Below are 25722 nucleotides of genomic sequence, written 5' to 3' on the forward strand. Positions count from 1 at the left end.
GGTTTCCCTTCACCATCTCATTGTAAAAGGGTGTTTTTCCTTTCTTTTTGCCTTTTTTCTCCCCAAGAAGCTTTGTGTTTCACATGGTACCTCCTTTAAAATGTTCCTGTCCCTTTGAAATGGTCCGTGCCCCTTGAAATCACACCTACACTGAATCCCTTCTCTGTAGTCCCAGCTAAGGGATGTGTCTGGATCCTTTCCAGTACATTCAGGTTTAGAGTAGATTTAATCTTTCTGGTGGTTGCTCCAAATCACTTAGGTCCTTTCGCTAGCCTCTATCTTCTGTCTGTCCCACAGTTTTTCTCGGTTTGCCTCTGCGGTGGAGACTGTGAACTGGGATTGGTGATTTTTCTTTCTGTTACAGTTATCTGCAGCTTCGACATTTTCTGCTTCAGATTATGCAGGGGGCATGGTTTTCTGTAGAATATTCTTTTCCCTTCTTGTTTTTTTCTTTTCTGGGGGAAAAAATGGGGATATATGTAGCTATACAGCTGTCGTCCTCAGATACTCTTACTTCCTCTAATTTTTAAAAGAGTTTGTATAAGAGGGATGTTATTTCTTCTTTAAACAGTTGGTAGAACTCGCCAGTGAAACCAGCAGGGCTTGGAGTCTTCTTGGCAGAAAGATTTTTGACAATGAATTCAATTTCTTTTCAAAATATAGAGCCATTTAGTTTTTCTATTTCTTCTTGACTCAGTTTAAGTAAATTATGGATTTTTAGGAATCTGTCCATTTAATTTACATTATCAAGTATATTTGCTTTAAGTTGTTCATGATTCCTTATTCTCAGTTTTAATGTCTACAGTATCTGTAGCCATATTTCCTCTTTCATTCCTGATATCAGTAATTTGTGTTTTCTCCTGTTTTTTTCCTTAATTAGTCTTGCCAGGGTGTTATAAATTTTGCTATCTTTTCTAATACCAAATTTTGGCTTTGAAAATTTCCTCTATTGTTTGTATGTCTTAACTTTATTATTTATTTATTTTTAAAATATGGAACGCTTCACGAATTTGCGTGTCATCCTTGTGCAGGGGCCATGCTAATCTTCTCTGTATTGTTTCAATTTTAGTATATGTGCTGCCCAAGCGAGCATACCTTTATTATCTCTTTGCTTCTACTTATTCTGGGTTTAATTTGTACTTTTTTTTCAGCTTCTTCCGATAAAAACTTTAATTTTTTACTTTAAACCCTTCTTTCTAGTGAGAGAGTGGCATGGACATATATACACTACCAAATGTAAAATAGATAGCTAATGGGAAGCAGCTGCAGAGAACAGGGAGATCAGCTCGGTGCTTTGTGACCACCTAGAGGGGTGGGATAGGGAGGGTGGGAGGGAGATGCAAGAGGGAGGGGATATGGGGATATACATATACATATAGCTGATTCACTTTGTTATACAGTGGAAACTAACACAACTAACACAAGCAATTATACTCCAATAAAGATGTTAAAAAAAAAACACCTTCCTTCTAATTAGGTAATTAAAGTTGTAAATTTCACTGTAAGAACCTGATGAGAAGGGTGAGTGGGGGGGGGGCTACATACTTACAACATGCAATTGATCCAAATGGCGGGAACTCCTAAAGGGGATCTTGGTCTGATTCACACCCCTAACCATAGAGCAGGCTTACCTGCTTGACACCAGGAGTGACACAGGAGGGTGAAGCAGAAGAGGCTAGAGCCAGGCTGTACCACCTATGGGCTGTGTGGCCTTAGGGGACCCACTTCATGCTCTGAGTTACAGATTCCTCGTCTGTAATGGGCAGTATAAAGCCCAGGACTGCCGTCTATGTGAATGACGCCTCCTGGAGTTGTGCAGGGCACATTCTGCACAGCCACAAATGCAGGCCTTGATAAAGCATGCCTTGCAGAGGTGCTATGAGCATTTCATGAGGTAGTATATGAACAACCACCCCAGGGCCTGACAAGTGAGACACAGTAAATCAATTATGGTACATCCATTCAGTGGAATACTACACAGCCATTAAAACTCATGATTGAGATCTTTATTTACTGCGGCAGAAAGCTCTCATGCTTTATTGTGAATCGAAAAATGCAACCTAATATGATCTAGTTTTCATTAATATAGATATAGCTATGTATGTATGGAAAATCCTGGTAGGAGAACCCCAAAGTGTAGTGAGATTCAAATCGGAGATTTTCCTTTGTCAATATTTCAGCATTTTTCTACAGTGAATGTGCTTTCAATTTGAAATAAGAAAAAAAAAACAATAAAATTTATTTCTAGTTGGCTCTCTTGCTTTCTCTCCATGACTCTTCTCTGAGCTTCATCTGTAAAACGGAAATAACGATAAAAAGAGTAACAACAGTGCTGTAGATACCCTATAGCACTCAACACCTGAGGTGGGAATTAGTTTGCTCATTTTACAGAGGAAGAAGCAGATTCTCAGAGAGGTCAAAGGTCCCTCAGAGAGGGCAAAAGTCTCACAGAGAAGGTAATGCTGCCTCCTCACAGGGCTGCCCCGTGGTTTAATGCAAGGGAGGAACATGAATGTTTTGTGAAGTGCCAGGTGCCTGCCCCCAGCGGGCAACGGGATGGAGTGGTGAGAGCATGGCCTGGATTAAATCTAGCCCTGTTCTTTCCAGTCTGTGTGACCTTGGATAAGTGACAGCACGTCTCTGCACCTCAGCTTTCTCATCTGTAAAATGGGGGTGGCAATGGGCACCTCGGAGGGCTGAGTCGAGGATCATATGTGACAGTTCCTGCCCATGGCAGGCGCTCGATGATTGACAGCTTCAATCATATTAATATCCTCTGGTCCAGCTCTGGCCCCCTGATTTCAGCAGGGACTGTCTGTCCCTCTGACAGACACCATGCAGAGGAAGCTGGAGCCCATGTGGTCATGAAGCAGAGCTTGGCAACCAGCTTCCTGCTCCAGTGTCCACATCTACCACCCTGCCCAGCTTGGTGGGTCAGAGTGGTGCTTCCCTCTCTCTGCGCGCCAGGCAGAAGCAGCCACATCCTAGACCAGTGTACTCAGTGGAGGGAACGAAGCCCCAGGGGTGCGTCCTAACAAATGGACGGCATGACCGGCATTGAGTAGATGGAGGCCAGGGAGGCTGGGCCCCCTGTGAAGCTCCTGACTAACTGTCCTACCAGACATTCTTGCAGGTGAAAACCCTATTTAGATGTGTTGGAGGTGAGAGGCTAACTCTGTTATGGAAACGCAAACTATTTTTGTACTTTTAACTGTACATTGAATTTTCCCAGAATTCAAAAAAATGTCAATCAAGGGGAGAGTTATTCACCATTTTGCACAATTACCTTAGCAGCAATAACCCTACCTGTGGTGTGTTTGACACAAACACACGTCATCTTACACTAGGAATGTCACACTCATGGTGATTCTACATCTAGAACAAGGAAAGGGAAAGAGGTCCTCCAAGCAGAGGGAACAGCACGTGCAAAGGCCCTGGGGTGGCAGGGAGGGAGACAGCGATGTTGCAGAAGTGAAAGCAGACCACAGTGTGGTGGGGCAGAGTGAGCACAGGGGAGCGAGGTGGAGGGTGAGAGACCGCAGGAGCTGGGCAGTGCAGGGCCTTGGGGCCACACTGAGAGGTCAGCCCTAGGAGAAGCCAAAACAGGCAGTTCGTCAGGGAAGGACAAGTCCAGGTTTGCATTTTGAAAAAAAATCACTCTGCAGGGTGAGAGGTGCATGGAACAGAGGGGACAACAGGGGAGGCAGGGAGGCCAGTGAAAGCTCCTGTGGTCGACCAGGTGGCGGTTCTCTGGGCTGGTGGCTCCCTCCCAGGAGCCTGGTTTGTGGACGGACAGTGGGCCCCCTCCTGAGACCTGAGCCCAGGAGAAGAGCGAGTTGAGGAAGATCATAGTTCCTCTTTGGCAAACTTACCTGACTCTGCTACCTCGGCGATGGGCACCCCTTGCTCATATGCCATGAATCCCAGGACTGAGAAGATGGCAAACCCGGCTATGAAGCTGGTGCCGCTGTTCAGGCAACAGAGCATGATGCAGTCCCTGTGGGAAAGCAGCGAGAGAAGCTTGGGTCAGGGTGGGTGGAACCAGTACAGTACTGGAACGTTCTGTCTGAGTACCATGGCTGTCCCACTGCCTGAGGAAGCCCTTGTGGTTCAGAGAGCGTAGGTGGCTGGCCCATGATCACACCGCTTGTCCTGCATTTCTAGAAGGTAAGGTAGGTCACAGACCAGAAGCATGGAGAGGGGGTGGGAAGGAAGGGAAGCTGGCAAGTGGGAAAATGCACAACCGGTGAGGAAAGACTTGGAGACAAACCATCGCTCCTCCAAATTCCTGGCAGGAGAGAAAACCAAGGGAAGCGAGAGAGGATTGATTTTCTAGGAGCTCAAAACATGAGGATATAAGCCTCTGAGAGAAAGGACTGCTTCCCCGACAGTGGAGCAGCCTTGGGAGACACACCCCTCCTGGCCCAGCTCTTTACCGGAGCGGCATCTCCCAGACCTCACTGCAAGCGTCTGCTCTTCTGCTGCGAGGGGCAGCCCCTCCCAGGCCAGACTCCTCCTGGGGGCTTCACCAGAGCAGTGACTGCTCCCTGCTCTTGGGAAGGGCTCACAGCAAAGCAGCAGCAGCATAAAGCCGTGACCCAGGAGATTTCAGACTACAAATGACAGGGCTTTGCCAAGATGAAGAAGATGGAACCCTCACATCCGGGTCCCTTCAACCTCGGGCTGTGCATCCTCATGCAGATGGGTCAGGGAATCAGCCTCTCAGGATCTCAGCCGCCACAGAGGGTGCACATAGGAATCAGGCTTACAACACCTGTGATGCTCCACTTCAAAGGGAGGGGCTCTGGGCGTTTTGTCCAATCTCCTCCCTGAAGCACGACCAGCCTGGAGCATCCCTGCAACGGCGGCGAGCTGGCCTCTGCTCCCACCCTAGCAAGCAGGACCAGTCACCTTGCTCCGTGGTGCTTTTCTTCCCGGACCGCTCTTGCCGCTCACAGTGTAAGAACTTCCTCATGCTGGGTTCGACCCAAATCCACCTCCTCTGGGGAGTTTTAGTTCTACCCTCCCAAACAGCCTAAAGATCTGAAGATATCCCCTTCAGATCCCCCTGAGGTTTTAGCTCGCTCATTTAGACCTCCCAGTTCCCTTATCAGTGTTCCTCATCCTGCTGGTGATGTGAAATTCACTCCAGCTTGTCCAGACCCTTTTCCAATGTCATATCCAGGACTGAGCACTAGACTCAAGAACAGAGCAGGACTCTCACCTCCTCTTCTCCTGACACCATACTTTTTGTAAGGCAACCAGAGGTTACACTGATGTTGGTGATTGTGGCTCCCAGCTGCGTTGCATTGCATTGACCCTGGGAATCAAGGGCATGGTGGAAAGAGCATTAGACTTGGGGTCAGGAGCCTTGGGTTCCAATTCCCCTTGCAATACCTTCTCTCTGGGCCTGACCTTACCAGCTATATGACAAGGTGGCTTGGATAAGAGGGTCTCTTGGGCCTTGTGATTGATTAAGTCATTTTTCAGCAAGTGGTCACTTCCATACCTTCTTCCTTGGGGTAGAGTATATTTCCCTGCCCCAATGACTTTGGGCTTAGCCACGTGACTTGCTTTGGCCAATGAGCTATCAGCAGGTGTGACACAAGTGGAGGCTTGAGATGTGCTTGTGCAATTGGTCTTGTCCTTTATCCCTTCTGTGATGTGCCATGAGAAGGACTTTTCCAGGGGAGCTGCTGTCCCTGCAGCCTGGACCCCAGAATGTACACATGGAACAGGCTTGAGCCTGGCCTGGACCCTGGAGCCAAACCTGCCCAACCCACAGCCTGAAGGAGAGAGTCCCCAGCTGACCAGCAGACTGGTGAGCAATAAAAGCGAATGCTTGTTGTGGTGAGCTACTGAGTTCTGGGGCTGCTTGTTACACAGAATTCTTGTGGCAGTGAGTGACTGATACAGGTCCCTTTACAGAACTCTTCTGGCACTGTGGACAGAGGCTGGGCTGGCAGGCCTGGAGACTTTATCTGCAAGACTGATCACCTCCTCTCTAAGGGAAATTCAGCTCAGCCCAGGAGGGCAAAGTTATTCCTAAGGCTGGGGTAAATCTGCCCTGTTTCTGGCCCCTGACTTATCCAACAGTCCAAAACAAGGCAGCACTGGTGAGCAAAGTGTTTTCTCCATAGCCTCTCCATTCTGGAATTCTCCTGTGTTTTTTGGACCTGCCGTGTTGAATATTGTCACTGAATCCCGAGGCCCAGGGAGGATAGTCACACACTCAAACTGTTTTGTCATCTGCCGGGGAAGCTGGGATGTGAATCTAGTTGTCTCAAACACCAAAGCCCACTCTTTTTCTAGGAGCTACACAGTAACAATGCTCCCTAAGAATTCAGATTTCTAAATCCTGACTTTTGGAAAACAATCTTTGGGCGTCCATGTGGCTGTTGAAAACAAATGTCCCTTATTGCAAGGTTCCCCGCCCCCCCTCCACCCTGAGTGACTTCCTCACATCACAGAGGGACAGAAGCTCTGAGCAGACCCGAGGTGCTTCCAGTCCTGTGCCCTGCACCCCCTTCCTCAGAGCACCCCAACCTCCAAGCAGAGAGAGCTTAGCAGCCTGTGTTCTGAAGTGAGGATTTTCCCCATCTGGTTTGCTCCATCTCCAGCCCTCTAATTCCTTCCCCACGGGGCACCTTCTAGGTGAAGAGCTACGTAAGAAGCGCTTTGAAGTTGGCAGGAGCTGAGCTGGGCTTTGAAGACCTCCAGAAGCTATTATGCTGTCGGAAGAGAGGGTATTAATTTACTCCCTCTGAGTTGGGAAGATGTGCTCAGGGAAAAATTTGGAAACAGAAATAAAAGGAGCCCTCAGATTTTGCAATGTCACCTAGGGGATTTGCTTTCTGCTACTGACAGGAGGGGAAAAAACCTGCCTGTTGGAGGCGGAAGCAGAAGGGATCTGGGGCAGTCAGCATATTTCACCCACCTGCTTGGCGAGGAAGAAAGTTGCCATTGTCACTGCCCTGAGACAAGGCATGATATCCCAGCCTGATAACGACGCATTCTCGGCCAAATCCTTGTTGACTGCAGTAGTTGGGGAAGAACTGGCCAGGCCTGGGAGTGAGGGATAGGGGTGCAGGAGCCAGAAAGGCCCAGGTTCAAAGCCACGTTCCATCGAGCAAGTGGTCTACCCCCGGCCTCAGTTTCCTCATCTGGATAATGGTGTGGCTCCTTCCTTGCATCCTTACACTTCAGCCAGTGTTCTCCTAGGCTTGAGGAATGGTGGTGAACAAGAGGACCCAGACTGTATCCTCATGGAGCTGACGGCCAAGCTGGAGGTGATGGACAGTGACCTAGAGATTTCCGCAACGCCCAGCACGGAGGGCCCGCGCTGGACGCTGGCTGCTGACGTGCTGACAGCTGTACGCAGACTCCAGCACCCGGAGGGTGTCACACTCAACCCAGACCAGAGGTCTGCCCGCTGCTCTCCCTGTGCCTGCGCCCTTCTCTTCTTACCCGTGGTTCTATTTTCTATCGTGGCTGACAGTGTGCTACATCTCATCCCCCAGACCCACCTCCTGTGAATGCCTTGGAGGATGAGAGGCTCTTCTGGACAACCTGGTCTGACCTCCCACCTCTCTAACATCCCTCTGTCCAACAGTACCCAAATGACTTCTCTGCCTAATGGCCCAGGGACAGCAGAGCCCGCTGGCTTCCCCTGTGGCCTCTCCTCCAGCATGTTGGATCTGCCCCCTTTCATTGCCTTGGTTTCCCCAAGTGGCAGTCTCTATAGACTGGAGCTGTGTGTATCTCCAAAGGTAGCGATTTGGGCATCTCACACTTAGTGACACATACAGCACACGGCTGACTTAACAAATGGGTTGGTAAAGCGATCACAAAGCCAGCTTTCAGGGAGGATGCAGCAGAGTGGTAGGATGGGGATTAGAAGAACGTGGCCAGAGTCCAGGTCTACCACACCTAGCTGGAGGAATGACATCCATGAGCCTCAATTTCCCTCCCTCGAAGATGGGGATAACACGGGAGGGACTTCATCACTGACAAAAGTTCTCTGAAATGCTGCTCCCACTCGAGCCACACAACCACCAAGTGATGTGGCTGTCACCTCCGAGTTCCCATCCCACCAACAGACTGGGACATGGCCCCTCTCACTGTACCCTCACCTGCATCAAACAGGGGTCATTTTTAGACCACAGCTCATTTGCTAGTTAAGAAAAATAAGCTCATTATTTTAAGAGTGTGTTGCTGATTTTTCTCTTGGTGTTTTAGGGTTTCTCATATGGGCCTGTTTGTAATCTTTGGGTGTTAGGGGTGCCAACACTTTGAGTATCATATTATATGTTGTTCGTATGCCCTTTAACTTTGTAGATGATTTTCACGTTTTGCTTGGAGATGTAATGCAGGAGGTATATAGATAACATCTGTATTAATGTGACTTTTTAAAAATTATAAAAGCAATATGTACTCAAGAGTAAAGACAAGGCAAAACAAAACATTTAAACTGTACAGGAAGGTATAGGTAGAAAAAGCCTGTCTCCCCATCTCTGACTTCTGTGTCTCTCTTCAGAGGTGGCTCTTTTTAATAGTTTCCTCTGTATCTTTCCAGAAATTTAGAAGTTCTAGATATTTATGTGAATCAATCTGTCACTTCCTTCCTGATTTAATGATTTTGATGTTTCCATATCTTTCCCATTATGAAAACAATATTTTACTCCTCATTTTAGGATGGCTTTCTTTTAAAAAATATTTAACTGTTGAATCAATCTGACACTTATTATGGTGCATATGTGGGGCAAGGTGAGGATCTATCCTAATTACTTCCACCAAAATACTTATCCTGTCTCAGAATTGTCTGCTGAAAAACCCTTCCTTTTCCAATGAACCTGTGTTCAGGGACGGCTTCACTGCCATTAGTCCACGAGTTTCTACATTAGAATAAGGAGCTCTGGAACTCAGGGACAGAGATTTGCTGTCCAGCCTTCTCTGCATATTCACCGTCTACGACCAGGCACTATTCAGGGGTGCAGCGACCTCGGCCAACAGGCCTAGAGTTAGAGACCAGGGTGCAAAGTTCAATTCCGCCAGGCACTGCTGGGTGACCCTAGCCAAGTCCCTGGGCCTCTGTGGACTCAGCCTCTGGGTAGAAACCAGGCTGCAGGCATGAGGACCAGGCAGCCAGGGTCACACAGCCTCAGGCTCACCTCCCCATGTGGGCCCCTTCCCCACGCTGGGTGCGGCCAGCTGCAGGAAGCCAGGGAGGGAGGGAGGCCTGTCCAGAGAGGGGCGGCAGGGCACTGGCCATTCCAAGTGGGACTGGACAGGACCCTACAGTCAAGTGTAAAGAAGCAGGAAAGAAATTCCTGAACAGAAGGCAGAACAAGGCCCTTCGTGTCAGAAGACCTGGGTTCAAGTCCCAGCATTGCCACTTACTTGCCGTGTAACCTTGGGCCAATCATTCATCCTGGGATAAAGCTTTGCTGTGTAGGGTAGGATGGAGGCCTGAGTCCCATTCCCGGAGTAGACTCACTTTGCAGCCTGGAGCGCACTCTGATCATGTTTATTATTCTCCTAGCTCCTCTGTTGGACCATTCTTTGACCCTGGGGTGGGGAGAGGCTGACAAATAGCCCAGGGTCCTCTCCAGTTCCACCTGGAATGGCTGGTGCCCTGCCGCCCCTCTCTTAACAGGCCTCTTTCCCTCACCCAGACCTGCAAGGTGAGAAGATGACCGTGAACTAGCCGGGCAGCATGGAGGGCTCTCGGGTTTGGTGGAGAGCTGGCAGGGCCTGGGGAAATGCTCACCTGTAGCAGTTGTTGTTATAAGTGTTATAACTTCCCAGAGCAGTCAGACAACCCAGGCAGATGGCATAGGAGAAAAAGATCTGCGTCCCAGCATCTACCCAGACCTGTAGGAAGGCACAAAGAAGTTGGCAGAAAGAGAAGTCAGATGTGCGGCGAGGGGGTGGGTGGGTGGGATGGCCCTGTTCTCTGAAAGCCCCCACCCACACCCAACCTCCAAAAAGACTCCACAAAGGGACAATCAAATGTCCTCATCTCAGGAATGCATTTTTTTTAGAAGTTCTATTCTTGGGGTGATTAAATATAAACGGCCTTAGTTAAAACCAGAATTTTCTGGACTTTATGGACAGTAGTTCACCAAATAGCAAGAATTTGGGTTTTAGGACTCTGCTCCAGCTGTGTGACCTTGGAAAAGTTACTTAACCTCTCTGAGGCTTAGTCTCCTGAACTGCAAAGTGGGGAATAAACTTCGCTCTCAGGACTGTTGAAGCCAAAACAAGTGATTTTTTTCTGCTTTGCGATTAAGACCACCATGAGAAAAGCTCTCTCGGGTATTTTTGAACTCACAGAGCTTACTTACCATGTATACCAGGGGACCATTAACCATGGGGCCCAATTACAATGAAACCCCATTTTTCCTCCAGGTCTGGAGACTTCTCTCACTCTGCCCCATGTGCTCGGCCAGAGGACAGGGAAATGAGATGCGGGAGGCCCTCCCACCAAATCTTTACCACCTTTCCAAAGAGGTGCATTTGGGCTTCCTACGTGATACACGTGGAAACTACTTTCTTAGTCTCCAAGCTTCCCAACAAAACCTGCCGTGGAAGCCCTGACACGCACAACAGGAATTATGGTGGCTTCTCTAACACCCCCCTGGACTCTCTCTGAGCGCTGCTCCTAGAAGCTACCAAGGAAAATCCACAGCTAAAACCCAAATGCAGCTGATGAGACTGAAGCTTGAGAAGAAGCTGCCATCTAGAGAACGGGGCAACTTGCTCAAGACCACACAGCTGGGAGCGGCAGACGCAAGTCCAAGGAGACACACCGCTAGAGAAACATGTGTAGCCAACGCCAGAATTTCAAAAAACCTCTAGTGTAGGGCTTCCCTGGTGGCGCAGTGGTTGAGAGTCCGCCTGCCAATGCAGGGGACATGGGTTCGTGCCCCGGTCCGGGAGGATCCCACATGCCATGGAGTGGCTGGGCCCATGAGCCATGGCCGCTGAGCCTGCGCGTCCGGAAGCCTGTGCTCCGCAACGAGAGAGGCCACAACAGTGAGAGGCTGCGTACCGAAAAAAAAACCCCAAAAAAACATCTGGTGTAACCCCCCACCCAACACAGGACTCTCTTCTGAGTACTTTTGACAGAATGGTCTCTGCTTGACTACCACCAGTGATGCGGAGCTCACTACCTTTTGACACAGCCCCTTTCTTTTTCTTAAGAGAACTCTGACCATTAGAGCATTTCTCAAAATGAGAGAAAATCTCCCTTCCTGATTCCCTGGCTCTGGGGCCACCTCTCCCTCTCCCCTGTGGCAGCACTTTACAGATCTGAAGAACCCTCTGGAACACAGCCTTTTCCAGGCAAATTATCTTAACTTCCTCTCTCTTGGGGATTTGATTACACAGTACAGGTCACTCTACCCTGGGTTTGCTTGCTTGTTAAATCATTCAAGAAACATTTATTAAAAGTGAAGATCACAGTGCTGCTTTTCAACCTAAAAAGTGGTACACTGTCTTCCTCTAAAAGGAGCCTTCGGGTTCAGTGTCTCAGCGCTAAATGAGGAACGCAGGGAAAGCTCTTTCATGAAGTGTGTGTATGTGTGTGTGTGGAGGGGGTGCCGGCAGATCAGAGCGGGCGGAGACACGGCGAGGAGGAGATGGGAAGAGGGAATATTAAAAAACTTTTCCAAGAAAGGGGAGTTGGGAGACAGGGTGGTTGTGAGAGAGAAAATAATTTAGGGAGGATTTTTTAAAAATAGCAGAAACTTGAGGATGCTTAAATGTTGACAGGAAGGGCCCAATGCAAAAAAAACAATGTTGAAGATTTGGGAGAGAAATGGATGTATTTTAAAGTCCTCCTGCTGTGCCTCAGTCTCCCCATTTGCCACCTCAGCGCACTCCCTTTTCTCCTCGGTAAGGCCAGTAAACCATATGGAGAAGCAAAACACAGGGCAGCTCCTAACCCAGAAAGCAAGGCCAGATCCCAGCAGCGAGGTGCTGGGACGCTCAGCACGCGAACACGTGTGGTTTCTAGAGCCTCAGCAAACGGGGTGTCCCTCTCCCCAGAACCTTCACGGAGTGCACAGACCAGAGTGAGAGAAGCCTCCAGACCCGTGGGAAACCTGGGGGCTTCATCACAACTGGGCCCCATGGCGAATGGCCCCACCCTCCCCACATGGTACATAAACCCCTCCGTGAGTTCAAAAACACCCAAGAGAGCTTTCCATCCACACGTCCCAAAGATGGGGCCTCAAACCACGCTTTCCACCCGCAGGGGATTTTTCTTGCAGTTTGCTCGTTGCACCCAGCACTAAAACAGGCATCTGCTGTTTTTGCCCACCCGGCACCCATCTCCCCTTTTCAGGTAACAGCACCCCAATTTTACTTTGAAAAGCCACCTCTTCCCCACCCAGGCCAATCAAAGCATTTCTCTTGGCCACAGTGGCTGGTTCGGGGATGAGCATATGATGCAAACCAAGCCAATGAAACTCAGTCCTGGGACTTTTAGTGGAGCTACCGCAAATGGGACACATTCTTTTCTCTTAGAGATATTAAGCTTGTAACTGCTGGGGGTCATCGCTGACCATGAGTGAAGAGCCTGCCTGAGAATAAAGCCAATGCAGAGGAAAGCAGAGTTTAGAGCAAAGAAAGACTAATATTGGAGATATGACTCAAGTCCCTGGATCCAGCCACACCTGAAATCAGGCCTACCTGAGAGTATTTCAGTTTCAGAGGCCTATAATTCCTCTTTTTCTTAAGTCAGTTTGAATGGGACTGCTGTCACTTCAAGCACTTCAAGTGACTGCTGTCACTTCTGACTAATAGCAACATTAAGATCTTAGAAAAACCTAGGGGCTCTAAGCCCAAATTCTTCAATCAATCCTGAATTACCAATGACCAAGCATTTATTGAGTGCCTTCTGTATGCAGAACCCTGTGCCAGGCTCTGAAAGAGGTACTGTACAATTATTTATAGCACTCCATCTCTGTCTGCAGGTGAGATAAAAGGAAACATTCAGAGAACAAGATACCCAGTACCTGGGAGTGGTAGAGGAGGGGAAAGATTAACATGTGCTAGGGCAATCAGAGAAGGCTGTCTGGAGGAGGCACACCTTTAAAGAATAGAGAAGTGATGAAAGAGGACACATTGGGTATGGAGGTTCATGTGAGAGAGGAATGTGTTCTCAATGATTTTTTTTTCTTGCTCCCCTACCTCTGTAGGAAAAAGGCTGTCATTTTTATTCAGATGATTACCATTAAATCAACACCTTTATACAATACCCTTAGCCCTCCCCCTGTTGGCTCCCTACTATGAGGAATATTGAAATTAGCCACATCTTCTCTTTCTTTCTTCCCTTTCCTCTAGAATCTAATTTGAAGAAATATTCATTTGTTTCCAGTTAATACCTAAAGGCATTACGTGAATTTACTTTACTTTTCATATACACACTCCCTTCTCTCCCAATTTTTAATACTTGTACTGTATCTGTATTATCAGAACATACAACCATTTCATATTATACTGTCCCCCTTTTGCCGTTAGTTAGTGTGAGTTCTACAGGTGACTATAAATTTAATGCTCACCCCCAGCCATTATGTTAATACCTCTCCAGTCAACTTTGTTGTAGCTTGTTCTCTAGTAAATTCCTCTGGAAAGGCTTATGGGAAATATATTTCCTGGGTTCTTTCATGTTCCTAACAGTTGATCTGTGGCTTTTGTACCTGAAAGTTAGTTTGGCTGCATATAAAATCCTTGGTTCTCTTTTTCTCTTCCTGAGTACTTTGATGTTGCTTAGTTGTCTCCTGGCACAAAGCGATGGGGTAGAAAAGTCTGACGCCACTCTAATTTGTTTCCCCTTATAAAAGCATTTACTCTTTTTGTCTGAATTATCAACAGGTTTGTTGCTTTCTCTTGGAAGCCCAATAATTCTAATATTATTCTAATAACAACATGTCTTAATGTTGATTATTCTGGGTTATTTTTCCCAGGCTTGTGATATACTTCTTCAAGATGCAAATTCGAGTCTCCTCTTTTATTTCAGGGGGAAAAAATTCCTGAATAATTGTTTTTAGTATGTGTTCTCTTCCATGACTTTGGATTTCTCCTTTGGGGACTTGTTTGTATGTTGGATCTTCTTTATTTCTATACCTATCACTTTTTCTTACATTCTTTAAAAACTTTCTTCATTTGTTTTTTCTTTCATAAGCTGTCCTTCCTGTCAGCTCTCCTTTCAAATATTCTTTTTGCCTAACAATTTCATTTATGCTAGCGTTTCATAGCATCTATTGTTTCTTCATTTCTTTTAGCTTGTTGTGAAATATTAAGTTGCTGGGTCTTTGTGGAATGTGTTCATTATCTGTAGGAACACTATTCTGCTCCTAATTCTTTTTCTTATAATAGCTTTGTATGAGACTTGATCGCAATCCTTTTCTGGTGCTCACATGTAGGTGACGTGCTTTTTTTTTTTTTTTTTTTGGTACTCTTAGTAGGAGGTTTTCTTGTGTAGATTTTCTGGCCTCAAAGGTCTAGAGTTGCCTCTTCCGACAGTACCAAAAAGTCTTTAAAACTATAGCCACGCAGAGAGTACTTTCTGCAATTACTGTTCTCCACTCTTATCCAGAATTTCTCTTTGTTTCCTCTACTGTCTTTGTCCTGCTCAATTTGGATTCTGTTTTCAGTGGTTCCTCCTCAATGTGGGGGTCCTGTCTGACCACAGAGCCTCAGCTGGTCAGTCTGTAGAGTTCCCAGGTCCCAGACCCCTGCCTGAACTTCCCACAGTCCTCTCACACTCACCTGTGACTTGCAGCCTGAACACATCCCTCCTAGTTTCAGCTGACATTCTCAGATGGGTGCACCAACCTTCTATTCCCAGTGCCCTCTCCTTCTATGGGTGAATACATGTTAGAGATTTATGGGTTTCCTGTCTCTCAGCCTTCTGTATCCCTTTGCCTTCCTCTTCCTCTACCTCTTCATCTTCATCTCATCCCATAGAGTGGACACCATGCAGATGTTACTGCTGTTGGTATTTGACCTGTTCACCTTTTGTGGTTCATGGGGCCACCTAGTTATGCTGAAGGTACCATCCACATGCTTTTTGGTTTACTATCCTAGTTTCTCTGTTTAGGTGTGGAGATTCTGGAAAATTAAAAAAAAAATTTTTTCTGTTTTTCTTGTCTCCTTGGTTCTCAAGACATTTTCAGAGGGCAGATTAAAGAAGACTGGTCTTGACTGGGGGTGAGAGACGGATCCCCAGAACTGAGGGATGTGGTGGATGGGGGTGTAACACTAGAGGATGAGCCAGTTTTTTAAAGGGAGGTTCGAGGTACAATGTGGGGGAAGTGGGTACGAGTATAGTCTAGACAAGGCATTAGGTGAGCTGTTCAGGAGATAGGCAGAAAGTTTAGGGCTAAATATTGCAGTCTGGGCTTGAGACACAGATTAGCAAGTCATCAGGATTTTAGTACTAACTTATCGTCTCCTTGACTCCAGATCCAAAGCTCTGTCCACTGGCCTTTTCTATTTTCCACATTTGATAAACCAGTGTTGATTCAACTTTTCTGCTGAGATACATGCTTACTGGGCCTGCAGAGCCCGAGAAGCTTCAGGATTCGATTTCTTGAAAATGTCTCACAAAGAAGCATGATATGTCTTCACATGGACTCTACACCATCGGACTCCTCAGCAGACAGGCATACCTGATGCACGTCTATGCTCTTGAACACACCTGTGGCTGCGAAAATGCCACAGGGTTCCAACTGTTAGCCTCCCTACAACCTTTGTTTAGGAAGAAACGAATGAACTCACTGGGGGAGCTGTATGTGTTAAGGCTACGCTGAAATAAACAATAACCCCCCGAGCCTCAATGGCTTAGCACCACAGAAGTTTATTTCCCGCCTACACAAAGCACATGGCAGACTGTGGAGGGGCTGGCTCTCTTCCACCCAATGACAGCGAGCAAGCCCTCCTACCTCATCATGATACCCCCAGGTCAGCACAGCCTCTGACGCAGAGGAACAGACTACGAGAGCTTTGTTTGGGAAGGTGGGTTTTTTTTTTTTTTTAATTCATTCATTAATTTTTTGCTGCGTTGGGTCTTCACTGCTGCGCGCGGGCTTTCTCTAGTTGTGGCGAGAGGGGGCTACTCTTCGTTGCAGTGCGCGGGCTTCTCATTGCAGTGGTTTCTCTTGTTGTGGAGCACCGGCTCTAGGCATGTGGGCTTCAGTAGTTGTGGCACGTGGGCTTCAGTAGTTGTGGCTCGCAGGCTCTAGAGCGCAGGCTCAGTAGTTGTGGCGCACGGGCTTAGTTGCTCCGCAGCATGTGGGATCTTCCCAGACCAGGGCTCGAACCCATGTTCCCTGCACTGGCAGGCGGATTCTTAACCACTGCGCCACCAGGGAAGTCCCATGTTTGGGAAGTTTTTAGAACCAGACTTGTAATTACTAATACCACCCTGCCCACACACCACTGACCAGAACCAAGTCCCGTGATCCCAACTTAAAGACAAGGAAGTCTGGGAATGTCTCTTCCCATTTCACTCAGGAAGAGAAAAAATAGATGGTTAGTGAACAGAAAGCATTGCCTCTGCTACAGGCATTATCCCAAGTCTTTTTCACCTAAGGCGATTTCCTTCTTCAACTAGGAATTCCACAAACACCCAGAGATCAAACTAGATCATGGTGGCCACTGGAACGATTTGACAGAATGATTTGCAAAGAGAGGCTAATAAAACAGGCCAACAGGACATTCATGAACCTTCTAGCAGTTTGGTGATGCCTTAGGAAGTGGGAATCTTGAGTCACCATTTGTTGAAAACCTACCGTGTACGCAAGGCTTTCATGGAACCATCTCATAACTGACACAACCATCTCACTAGGCAGTACTGTCACCTCCATCTTTAGAGAAGAGGAAGCGATCCATAGACGGTAAAACAGCTAACAAGGGACAGAGTCAGGTTTGAACCCCAGGCGTTCTGGCTCCACATTTTAAAGAGAAAAGCTGGGGCCTCCTGGTGCACTGCGCAGGCCTGGACTCTCGGCAGGGGTTTAAACAGCTCTGTGGCTGTGAGGTCAACAAGACAAAAACAACCCCACCTCCATGAAAGGAAGACCAGGCAACTGAGCCCCACTGACCAGCATCTCCCAGGACGCCACAAAGGGGGCAGCTCAGTGGAGAAAGTCCTTCCTAGTTCTCAAGAGAATTTGAAGAGAAAACAGTCTCCACAGAACAAACCCTAAGGAAGCTGGGTCAGTAGCTGAGAAACGGATCGCTCCCCATGTTCTGCAGCAATGAATGGGGGGCGTTCTGGCTGCGTGGCAGGGGCCGTCCACATTCAGAGGTTTGGAGGACAGATGTGCATGGGAACCAGGGAGCAGAGCCCCTTTGGAAGAGAAGTGGTCCCGCCCTCCTAGCTCTGGTGTGACTTCACTGCTTTCAGACCAACTTGTTCCGATGAGCCCTGGTGCACAGTAGGTGTAGAAAGCAATGGATCAGGGTGTAACCTTCCCAACTGGATCGGTGGGGCCCAGCCGGGAGAAGCAAGGAAGGACGGACGGACCAGGACACACTCTTCCCTACCAAGCTCAGGAGCTACACTGTCAAGATGGACGCTTAGTACCCGCTGCCCCTGTCCACACGGACAGCACTTTGGAGCGCACAAGGCATCGTCCTACATCCTGTGACTGCCCTGGGGTGGGCATCATCACGCCCAGGTTAGAGACAGCCGTTGGCGGGGGGGACACGGAAAACGCCTGTCCTCTCTCCCTCTTCCCCCTTTGACCTCATATGTAGAATGTCTAATCTCCTAGAAGCTCGAAGGCAAAAGCGTCACGTCTTTTTCTCACCCCTTGGAGAGAAGAGACTACCCTGATTGGGGAGACCTGGGAGAGGGTCAGTGTGCATAGTGGTGAGCCCCTCCCTCCTTCTCTTGCGCACAGAAGATTAAATAAGATGATGTGTGTGAAACAAATACTCAGCACAGAGCCCAGCTCTTGGAGAGCCCTGAGGAAGTGCTCAGAAACCCAGCCGTGAGCTCCAACAGCAGGCACTTAGTCAATGTGAATCCCTTCTCAGGATCTACCGGTCCTCACAAATCTGGAGGAGAAGAAAAAAGCCTCTTTTCCCTTTTCTCCCCACGGTGCACAAGCACCAAGTGTCCACTATGTGCCAGGCAAAGTTCCAGGAGCTCCTGCCCTCAGGGAGCTTACTACCTTCTAGCAGGAGAGACAGGCCACAAACACGGGCAGATAGGCTGGAACACGGCATCTGGTGGAGACGAGCAAGTGGGCGGATGGTGAGAGGCAGGGGCGTGGGGCAGCGGGGCCGGGGCCCTGCTCTGTGAAGGGGCAGTTGCAGATGTGACCTGCTGCAGTGTCTTAAGGCAGCACGGGCTACAGAAAGAAGATCCCCCAGAAATGTGCTTTCATGTCGACAAAGAGCCGCCAGTCAGAGCAGAAGGGCAGCAACTCTGCCAGGGATCAAAGCTGGCGCCAGCAGGTGGGCCTGGTCCATCTGTCCCTGTGCCCTGGAGGAGATGGCGTTTGCTGCACTGATGCTCTGAGGTCTCTGACAAACGCAGCGTTAACCCATCCTGCCAGGAAAGCACCAGTGAGAGGAGCCAGTCATCAGAGCACCTGCTCACCTTTGGAAGCACCGATGACACAGCAGGGGCTGTTCTACACACTTCACAAATATTAGACTCACTGTTGAGATCAGTGCAATTATTATCTCCCTTTTATGGATAAAAAACTAACACCCAGAGAGGGGGAGCTTGTTGTCTATTTAGCTTTGGAGAGATGTACGCACTGGCCACTGTGTGAGGAGTCCCCTTGGGCTTAGGGACAAAACCTCCGGAACCTGGCCCGCCTTGGGGAGAAGGCACTGGAGCATCATATGAAGGGGACTATATCAAACCTGGGCTTTTCCCCAGTGCCTGGTTCCGCACCTCTCTGGGGCTTAATGGAAAGGGCATGAGCTTCAGGGTCAGGTAGACCCAGGCTGGAGCCCTGCACTGCCATTTACCTGCTGTGCAACTCTGGGCAAGTTCCTTCACTTCTCTGAGCCCCAACTTCCTTGTTCACAAAAGAAAGATACAATGAACGTAAAGTACATAAGGGGGTACCTGGTACAGCTCCCTTAATCTGCTTCCTTTTGGTGGCTAATGCTTTTCCACTTCTCATGTGGCTAACGCTATACACAGTATGTACGGTAGCTTCTCCACTGTACATGTTATGAAAACAGGCTCCCAGGTCTTTCCCACCATCCCAGCCCCCTCCCTACCAGGTGAACTAATCAGATTTCTGAGCGGTACCAAATGCGGCCACCGTCCATCACTAAAGCAGAGTCACCCGCCCTTAGGGCCGTGAGCTAGGGTACAACAGGGAGGGGCGGAGGAAGCCAGCACCCCACTGCTCCTGTGCTCCTTGCCCTGCCAAGAAGATGCTAAAACCTCCAGACCCAACAGCACACGCGGCGTCTGGCTCTCGGATCCAAGTAGCCAGGACAGGGCTTGGTGGCCGTCCTGGGCTCATGACCCACAGCCTTCTCTTTCTTTAACATTTTCTTTTCAGACAGACAGCCACACACAGACACACAAACACACACACAACACCACTTTTGTAAGCAGAGCCTTCCACTGAGGTGAAAACATAACGTATATGGCCCGGCAGAAAATAGCTGAATTAAGCTCTTTCTTTTGGCCATTTGTATTGGGAAATAGTCTCAGAAGATTAAAAGTAGGTTAGGAGAATAATACAACAGCTGTGTTTCCAGTGTGTACCTGACAACGGCTTTTGTAGAAGTGAATGATTACATGAATATCACTTCCTTCCCACCTCTTTCGCAGCCCCCTCTGGGTTGCTAGGCGCCCTCTCTTCTCCGCTCAGCTAATGCCACATACAGACACTGATGAATGCAGTATGGCCATTATGAGGAAGGGAGTCGAGGCAGGAGGATTCAAGTGCTCCCTCCCTGGTGCATTCAGGGAGGGGAGAGGGCTTTGGGGGAGCCGATTCTGGATATATTTAAATGCTAATGTGCTGGGCAGCCGGGCAGGGCCAGCGGGGACAGTGGTGGGAAGGGGCAGAAGCTCTTGGCCTGCAAGCTCCACTGGAAATATGTTCTGCAGCCTCTGGCTCTGGTGCCAGCCCTTCCCCGGGCAGCCAGCCTTGCCCAGAGGCCCTGCCAGCAAAGTGTCACTGGGCTGAAGGGTTGCACCGTGGGCGGTGAGGGGAGCCTGGGTGTGTCGGCTGACCCCGGTGGCCCCTTTGTGTGGAGCAGGGAGCGGGGTCACGGTGCTGGGCCTTTGCCCGGAGGCTGGACAGCTGTGTCCTGGTCACAGAGTGTGGAGGGAGTGGACGGGCAGTTGCTGGCACTGGGCTGATGGCAGTGACCTCCCTGCCTTATGTGATAGGATCCTGGGGCCATGCGCCTCTACCCCTTAAACCATCGCGTGAGACAGCGGAGCCCCATTTTACTAAAGGGCTAAAGAGAGGAGGTTTGGAGCAATGGAGGGCATGAGCAAGGCCTGGAGACAGCACGTTCTTGGTCCTGCGCTGTTCCCGGGACTGTCCACACGGCCTTGGGGGCTACATTTTAGGGCAAGGTCTTCCCCCTAAAGTGTTCCTCTAAGAGGGTGCAACTGGCCTTCTGGATAGGACATTCATTGTGCAGGACGATCCTGTTCATTGTAGGAGGTTTAGCATCACCCAGTCCCACTCTCTAAATGCCAGAGGTGCCCCCGTCATAGAGGAAACCAGAATTACTCCCCGATGTGTTACTAAATGACCCCTGGGCAGTGGTCCCACCTCTTCTTCTGGGAGAACCAGTGAGGCAGGGGAGTCTGAGCTGGCATCAGCGGTGGGGCTGCAGAACCCAGCTGCCGTTGCTGGGAACACAAGGCCAGGGTCTTCTGGGCCAAACCGAGCCCCAAGCAGGTGCGTTCTCCTGTGTCATCCGAGCAAGCACTGAGATGGAAACGAAACCTTGTCATCTCCCGCCTTAATCACTTCTCTCCTAAGAACCATGGAGCTGGTACAGAGGCAGAGAGCCAGGGAAAGAAAGGGCACACAAGGAGGCTCCAGGCCCTGGGAGAGCCAAGCAGTGGTGTATACTCCAGCCTAGAGAAGGGACTTCCTCAAGAGGAAAACAAAACAGCAAGCAGGCATGGTTGGTGAAGGCAGCTGCCTCTGCGTCTGCCCGGAGACAGAGAAGTCAATACATTTAATGACATCATTATGTTCGTTGATTTTTGTCTGTCTCCCCCCAGCTAGAACAGAAGTGCCAGGAGCGCAGGAAGTTCTGTTTTTTCACTGATGCATTCCCCAGCACTTTGCACATTGTCAGCACTCAAAAAATATGTATTGAATGCCACATCTGCTTAGTCTCCAGCACATAGGGATGGGGAATTCAAGGCTTATGCAGAATCCTAGCTACCAGGCCAAGTGGACAGTGTGTTAGACTGAGAGGGTCAGGACACCTGGTTGCAATTCTAGGTTGTCCCGAAAGTTCCTTTGTTTTCCCTAAAGTTCTTTCTTTCCTCCTGGCCTCAGTTTTCTAATCTTCAAAATAAGGAAACTGGAATGCAATGAGATGACAAATATATGGCATGTACATCCCATCCCTATTCCTGTCCATGGCAGACATTACTGATCAATCCCACCTATCATTCCTGCCCATGGCAGGCATTGCTAATCAACCACACAGTCCTTTTGCCCCCAGCTATGGTGGAAAAAGTCCACCACCTGTCAGAGTTGGTAAGCGAGTTAAAACCTGACAGTGATGTACACCGCAGACCTACATAGCAAGGATATGTTTGGGGGTCAGCTGTGACTCATTTTCCTTGGGGTTTTCTGCTGGGGTGTTTCAATCCTACAGTCTTGAAAGCCTAGGAAGACACTGTAACACCACGGAATTTAAGCTCCTACCCACATTACGAACAAACTTCAAGTCAAATGCACAGGGCAGAGAGTCTTTACAAAAGCAAGAAGGAGAACACCACCATGCTCATGGAGATTCACACTTTCAATGGATTTTTGGTACTTGCCCTGGCCTGGAAGGCTGGAGGTAAGTGGCATAAGCAAAGGCCTGGAGGTAGGGAAAAGAAAGGACTGTCTGGAGTTTCCTAGTGGGAACGCTAAGGACTGAGAGAGGGGATGGAACGCTCCTTCCTGAATCCCATGGATTCAGACAGCTGGTATTTCATTCATCACTTCGTCTTTGGCTGAGGTGGGAAAATACCTACGGTAGCCACACGGTGGATGCAGAAGATGCTACTCAATTCCACGTGAAAATAATTCTGACTGGGGCAAGGCAAAGTGCTCAAATTTTGGCCCGGAGCAGCCTCCCAGAGGGGAGCCATGGTGGCGGGGGAGGGGTGGGGAGGTCAGTCACAGTCAACAATGGAAGAGCTTCCTCCCTGGTTGAGACCCCCAGCCCTGGGATGAGTTCCCTGTTAGTAGAGGTAACCAAGCAGAGCTGGGGATGCGATTCTTGCATTGCCTTGGAAGTTAGGGCAGAAGATCTCTGAGGTTTTCTGCTGGTAAGAAACTTGATGGTCAGTGGGTCAATTCCCCTCAACAACGTTTTCTGAGCACCATATGTATCTGCCAGGCATGGCCAATACGGAGATAATTCAGAACGCTGATCCCCTGCTCAGAGGCTAGCAATCTAGCAAGTGTATGTGAGGAAAGGAAGTCAGCCAAGTGCCTTCCCTGGTCACACAGAGTCAGACAGATCTGGCTGGGTGCCAGCTCTGCTGGGCGACTTCAAGGAGGTCACTCCTCGAGCCTCAGTTTCTTTGTGGGCACAATGGGAAGAGCAACAGCTCCAGGGGGTTCTGGAGACATGACTCAGTGTGTGTAGAGCGCGTGCTGGCACCCGGCTCACAGTAACTGCTCATCCAGTGGGAGGGGCTGAGTGGCCACAGATGGCTCATGACTTCCGGCTTGAGAAGAATCTTTGAAGGGTCTGGGGGCTGCGTAGGTGTGTCCCAGGAGGGTAAGCAGAAGAAAAGTCAGCTCTTCTCGGCACAGTCAGGGGCTGGTCCCAGAGCCCTGCCACCTCCCCCACCTGCCATGAAAGCTCCACCAGGGGCAGGACGCTGGCCCCCTTGCAGAGGCTCAGAACTGCCCCGACAGCTGCCCAACAAGCCTCCTTCTCAGTCACACCTCCCTCCTCCCCCAGGCCCACAGACAAACCTCAGGGAGCAGGGCTCTGAAGGCCTCAGGGCACCTCTCTGTCTCCCTGGGGCCATCGCCTCCGGGTGGCATTAGGAGTGAGAATAAAGGGGAAACCCGCTGAGGCTGTGTGGGCCTTCATTGCTGCCTGTGTGAGCATCGCCTGGGGATGCAAAGACTCTCTGCTCCTGAAAAAAGAAGGTGGGTGGGTTCCTTAATCATCTCAGCCACAGAAATCCAGGATCCCAAGCCCTTGCAGACTCCCTCTCTGCTGGGGGCTTATGAAGCTGACTGTTCGTCTCATGTGGTCCTCGCCACACCTCAAGTCAGATGCTGTTATTATCTCCACTTACAGGCCAGGAAACAGAGGCCCAGAGAGGCTATGGAAGTGGCCCTGGATCAGGCAGCCAGTAGGAGGAAGACCCAAACCCAGACTTGCTGACCCCAAAGCCCTCCCTTTAATCTCCCCAATAGACTTCCACCATCTCAACCAAGAGGAGAGAGCCCCAGGCGACCAGCCTATCACTCGAGTCTCTGCTCCTCCCAGGCCCACATCCCAGGGGATGCGGTGCTTGACATCCGCGGACCTGCCTGTGTCCGCTCACAAATGCTCCCTCCACCGCCCACTCCCACCCCACGTCCTTGCCAGCCTTCACGGTCACATAGCCATCTGCTCCACACTGCCCCTCCTCTGCTCATCTGAACGGAGAGGTGACAGCCTTCAACGATACCAGATGCTCGGGAGGCTGACTAACAGAGCAGCAAGCCCAGAGTGCCCAGGAAGAGGGCAGAAGCAGGTCCAGAGACTGTGTGCGTGCACGACCGTCACAATATGGCAGGCTGCCCCCCACCCATAAGCTGCGAGGCTGTCTTCCTGACCACGCACGTCAAGGTCGTGCAGGGTGAGAAAACAGGAGCGATGGCGAACCTCACGTGAGCACGCAAGGAGACAAGACAGGCCGCCACAACACTCCCTCCCAAGTGATGCTACAGGAGGGTGGCCTCGGCTCTGGGCAAAGCCACCTGACAGAGGGACTGTCCTCACTCCTCACGCCTCTCTCAGTGACGTCCCCGGGCATCTGCTTGAGCAACAAAACCAAGAATGACAGAATGACCAGTTTAAAAATAAATCAAGACATGAATGTTGAAGTCTTTGGGGAGTGAAGTGTGCCAATGTCTGCAACTTACTCTGAAATGTATCCAAAGAGATAAAATGGATGGATAGATGCAAGTCCTGGGAAGGTCTGTGATGAAGCCAACACAGCAAAGTGTTGATGGCAGAATCTAGGTAGCGAGTAGTATGTGAGTGTTCCCTGGGCAGGTAGGACCAACAGGATGCTGGAGAGGACGCTCCCATCCAGCAATGGGAACTGTGGACTCACTGCGGAGATGGGTCCATAATTGCTAAGGGGGAGGGACACGCTTCCCAGGGACACGTCCGGGAGAAGATGTGTGTTTTGTGGCCAGTACCTCACGAGCGCGTCGGTGGGGACTAAACTGAGGAAATCGTAGCTCTGCCCAGGTGACAGTCAGGGGTCAAACCCAGTGTTCAGTCAGCGACCAGAAATCTCGGAGTTTTCTGGGACTCACAAGTCTCCTTGACCTCACCTCAAAGATTAAAAACACATCAGAATTCTTTAAATCCTCCAGCTGTGATTTGTGGATTTATCTGAGCAGGGCTTAAACCTCACTGTCAGCCACAATTCCTTTTAGGCTGAGGTGGAACAACCTTCCAGGGTTCAAGAGAGGTTCAGGAGTGGTGACCAAGAAGGCACAAGGGCACACACCCCCACCCACCCCCACCGTCGCCCTCTGCACGGTTTCACGGATACATTTGATGCTCTGTCTCTGAGGCATTCACTAAGATGTCCGTGTCTGTAATGTGTTTTCCTCACCTGTCTCTCTTAGAGAACATTTACTTTCTTCCTCCCTTTGTGTCTTCTCTACTCTGTCACCTATTTTGAGGTATAAACAATTATCATGGCAGCCCCTTTCCGGGCAGGAGCCTAGCGCTGAGATGATGGCATTCTACGACAGGTGTTTAGTGAGCACGTACTGGGTGCTGGGCAGCATGGAAGCCCCCATGGGGGAGGTATGGTTGAAAGAGATGCTGTCTATGTTCTGGAAGGGTAGTCTTGGGTGGTGAGCCTGTGTAGTTTGGATTAAGCCCCCAAGGATGTTAATCACACATTTGCTTAGAATGGCATTCATCCAACCCTCTTCCCCCACTTACTTACATGGCCTTGAGAACTCTTAACGTGCTATCATCTATAACCTTGGAGACATGTGGGTGATTTATAACATAAAAATATTCACATGCTCATAGATAAATCATCTCCAATCTCTGGGTCTAACTTTCATAGAAGGACATTTTAAAGACTAATTCCCGGGCTCTGGCACCTTTATTAATCATACACATACAACCGCTAATAGGAACTTCCTGTCAGCATGAAATAGCCCAGAATGGGTCCTAAGGGGAGAAAGAAAAGTCAAGGGTCATTGATCGTGAAAAGATTGAAAACCAGTGATTTTACTTGATGCCCTCATTATGGCTGAGGGAACTCAG

The 25722-nt window shown here is 49.4% G+C and overlaps 1 protein-coding gene and 1 non-coding gene across 3 annotated transcripts in view; both read right to left on the bottom strand.

Annotated features, from left to right (window-relative positions):
* Window positions 1-25722, bottom strand: part of SLC6A11 (solute carrier family 6 member 11) — a 121899-nt gene that overhangs the window by 22008 nt on the left and 74169 nt on the right. For both annotated transcript variants that reach the window (XR_004485908.2, XM_004274837.3), the window contains exons 7-8: window positions 9770-9873; window positions 3873-3997 (exon numbers count right to left, since the gene is read on the bottom strand). Coding sequence is in view for 1 of the 2 variants with exons in the window: in XM_004274837.3 (XP_004274885.2) it covers window positions 3873-3997; window positions 9770-9873 (229 nt within the window). In the remaining variant the exon portion in view is untranslated. The remainder of the gene's footprint in view (window positions 1-3872; window positions 3998-9769; window positions 9874-25722) is intronic.
* Window positions 987-1093, bottom strand: LOC117203228 (U6 spliceosomal RNA). The gene has a single exon (XR_004485918.1). It is a non-coding gene; the product is annotated as a U6 spliceosomal RNA (small nuclear RNA).

Source organism: Orcinus orca, chromosome 10 (assembly GCF_937001465.1).
Source record: "Orcinus orca chromosome 10, mOrcOrc1.1, whole genome shotgun sequence".
Taxonomy (NCBI): domain Eukaryota; kingdom Metazoa; phylum Chordata; class Mammalia; order Artiodactyla; family Delphinidae; genus Orcinus; species Orcinus orca.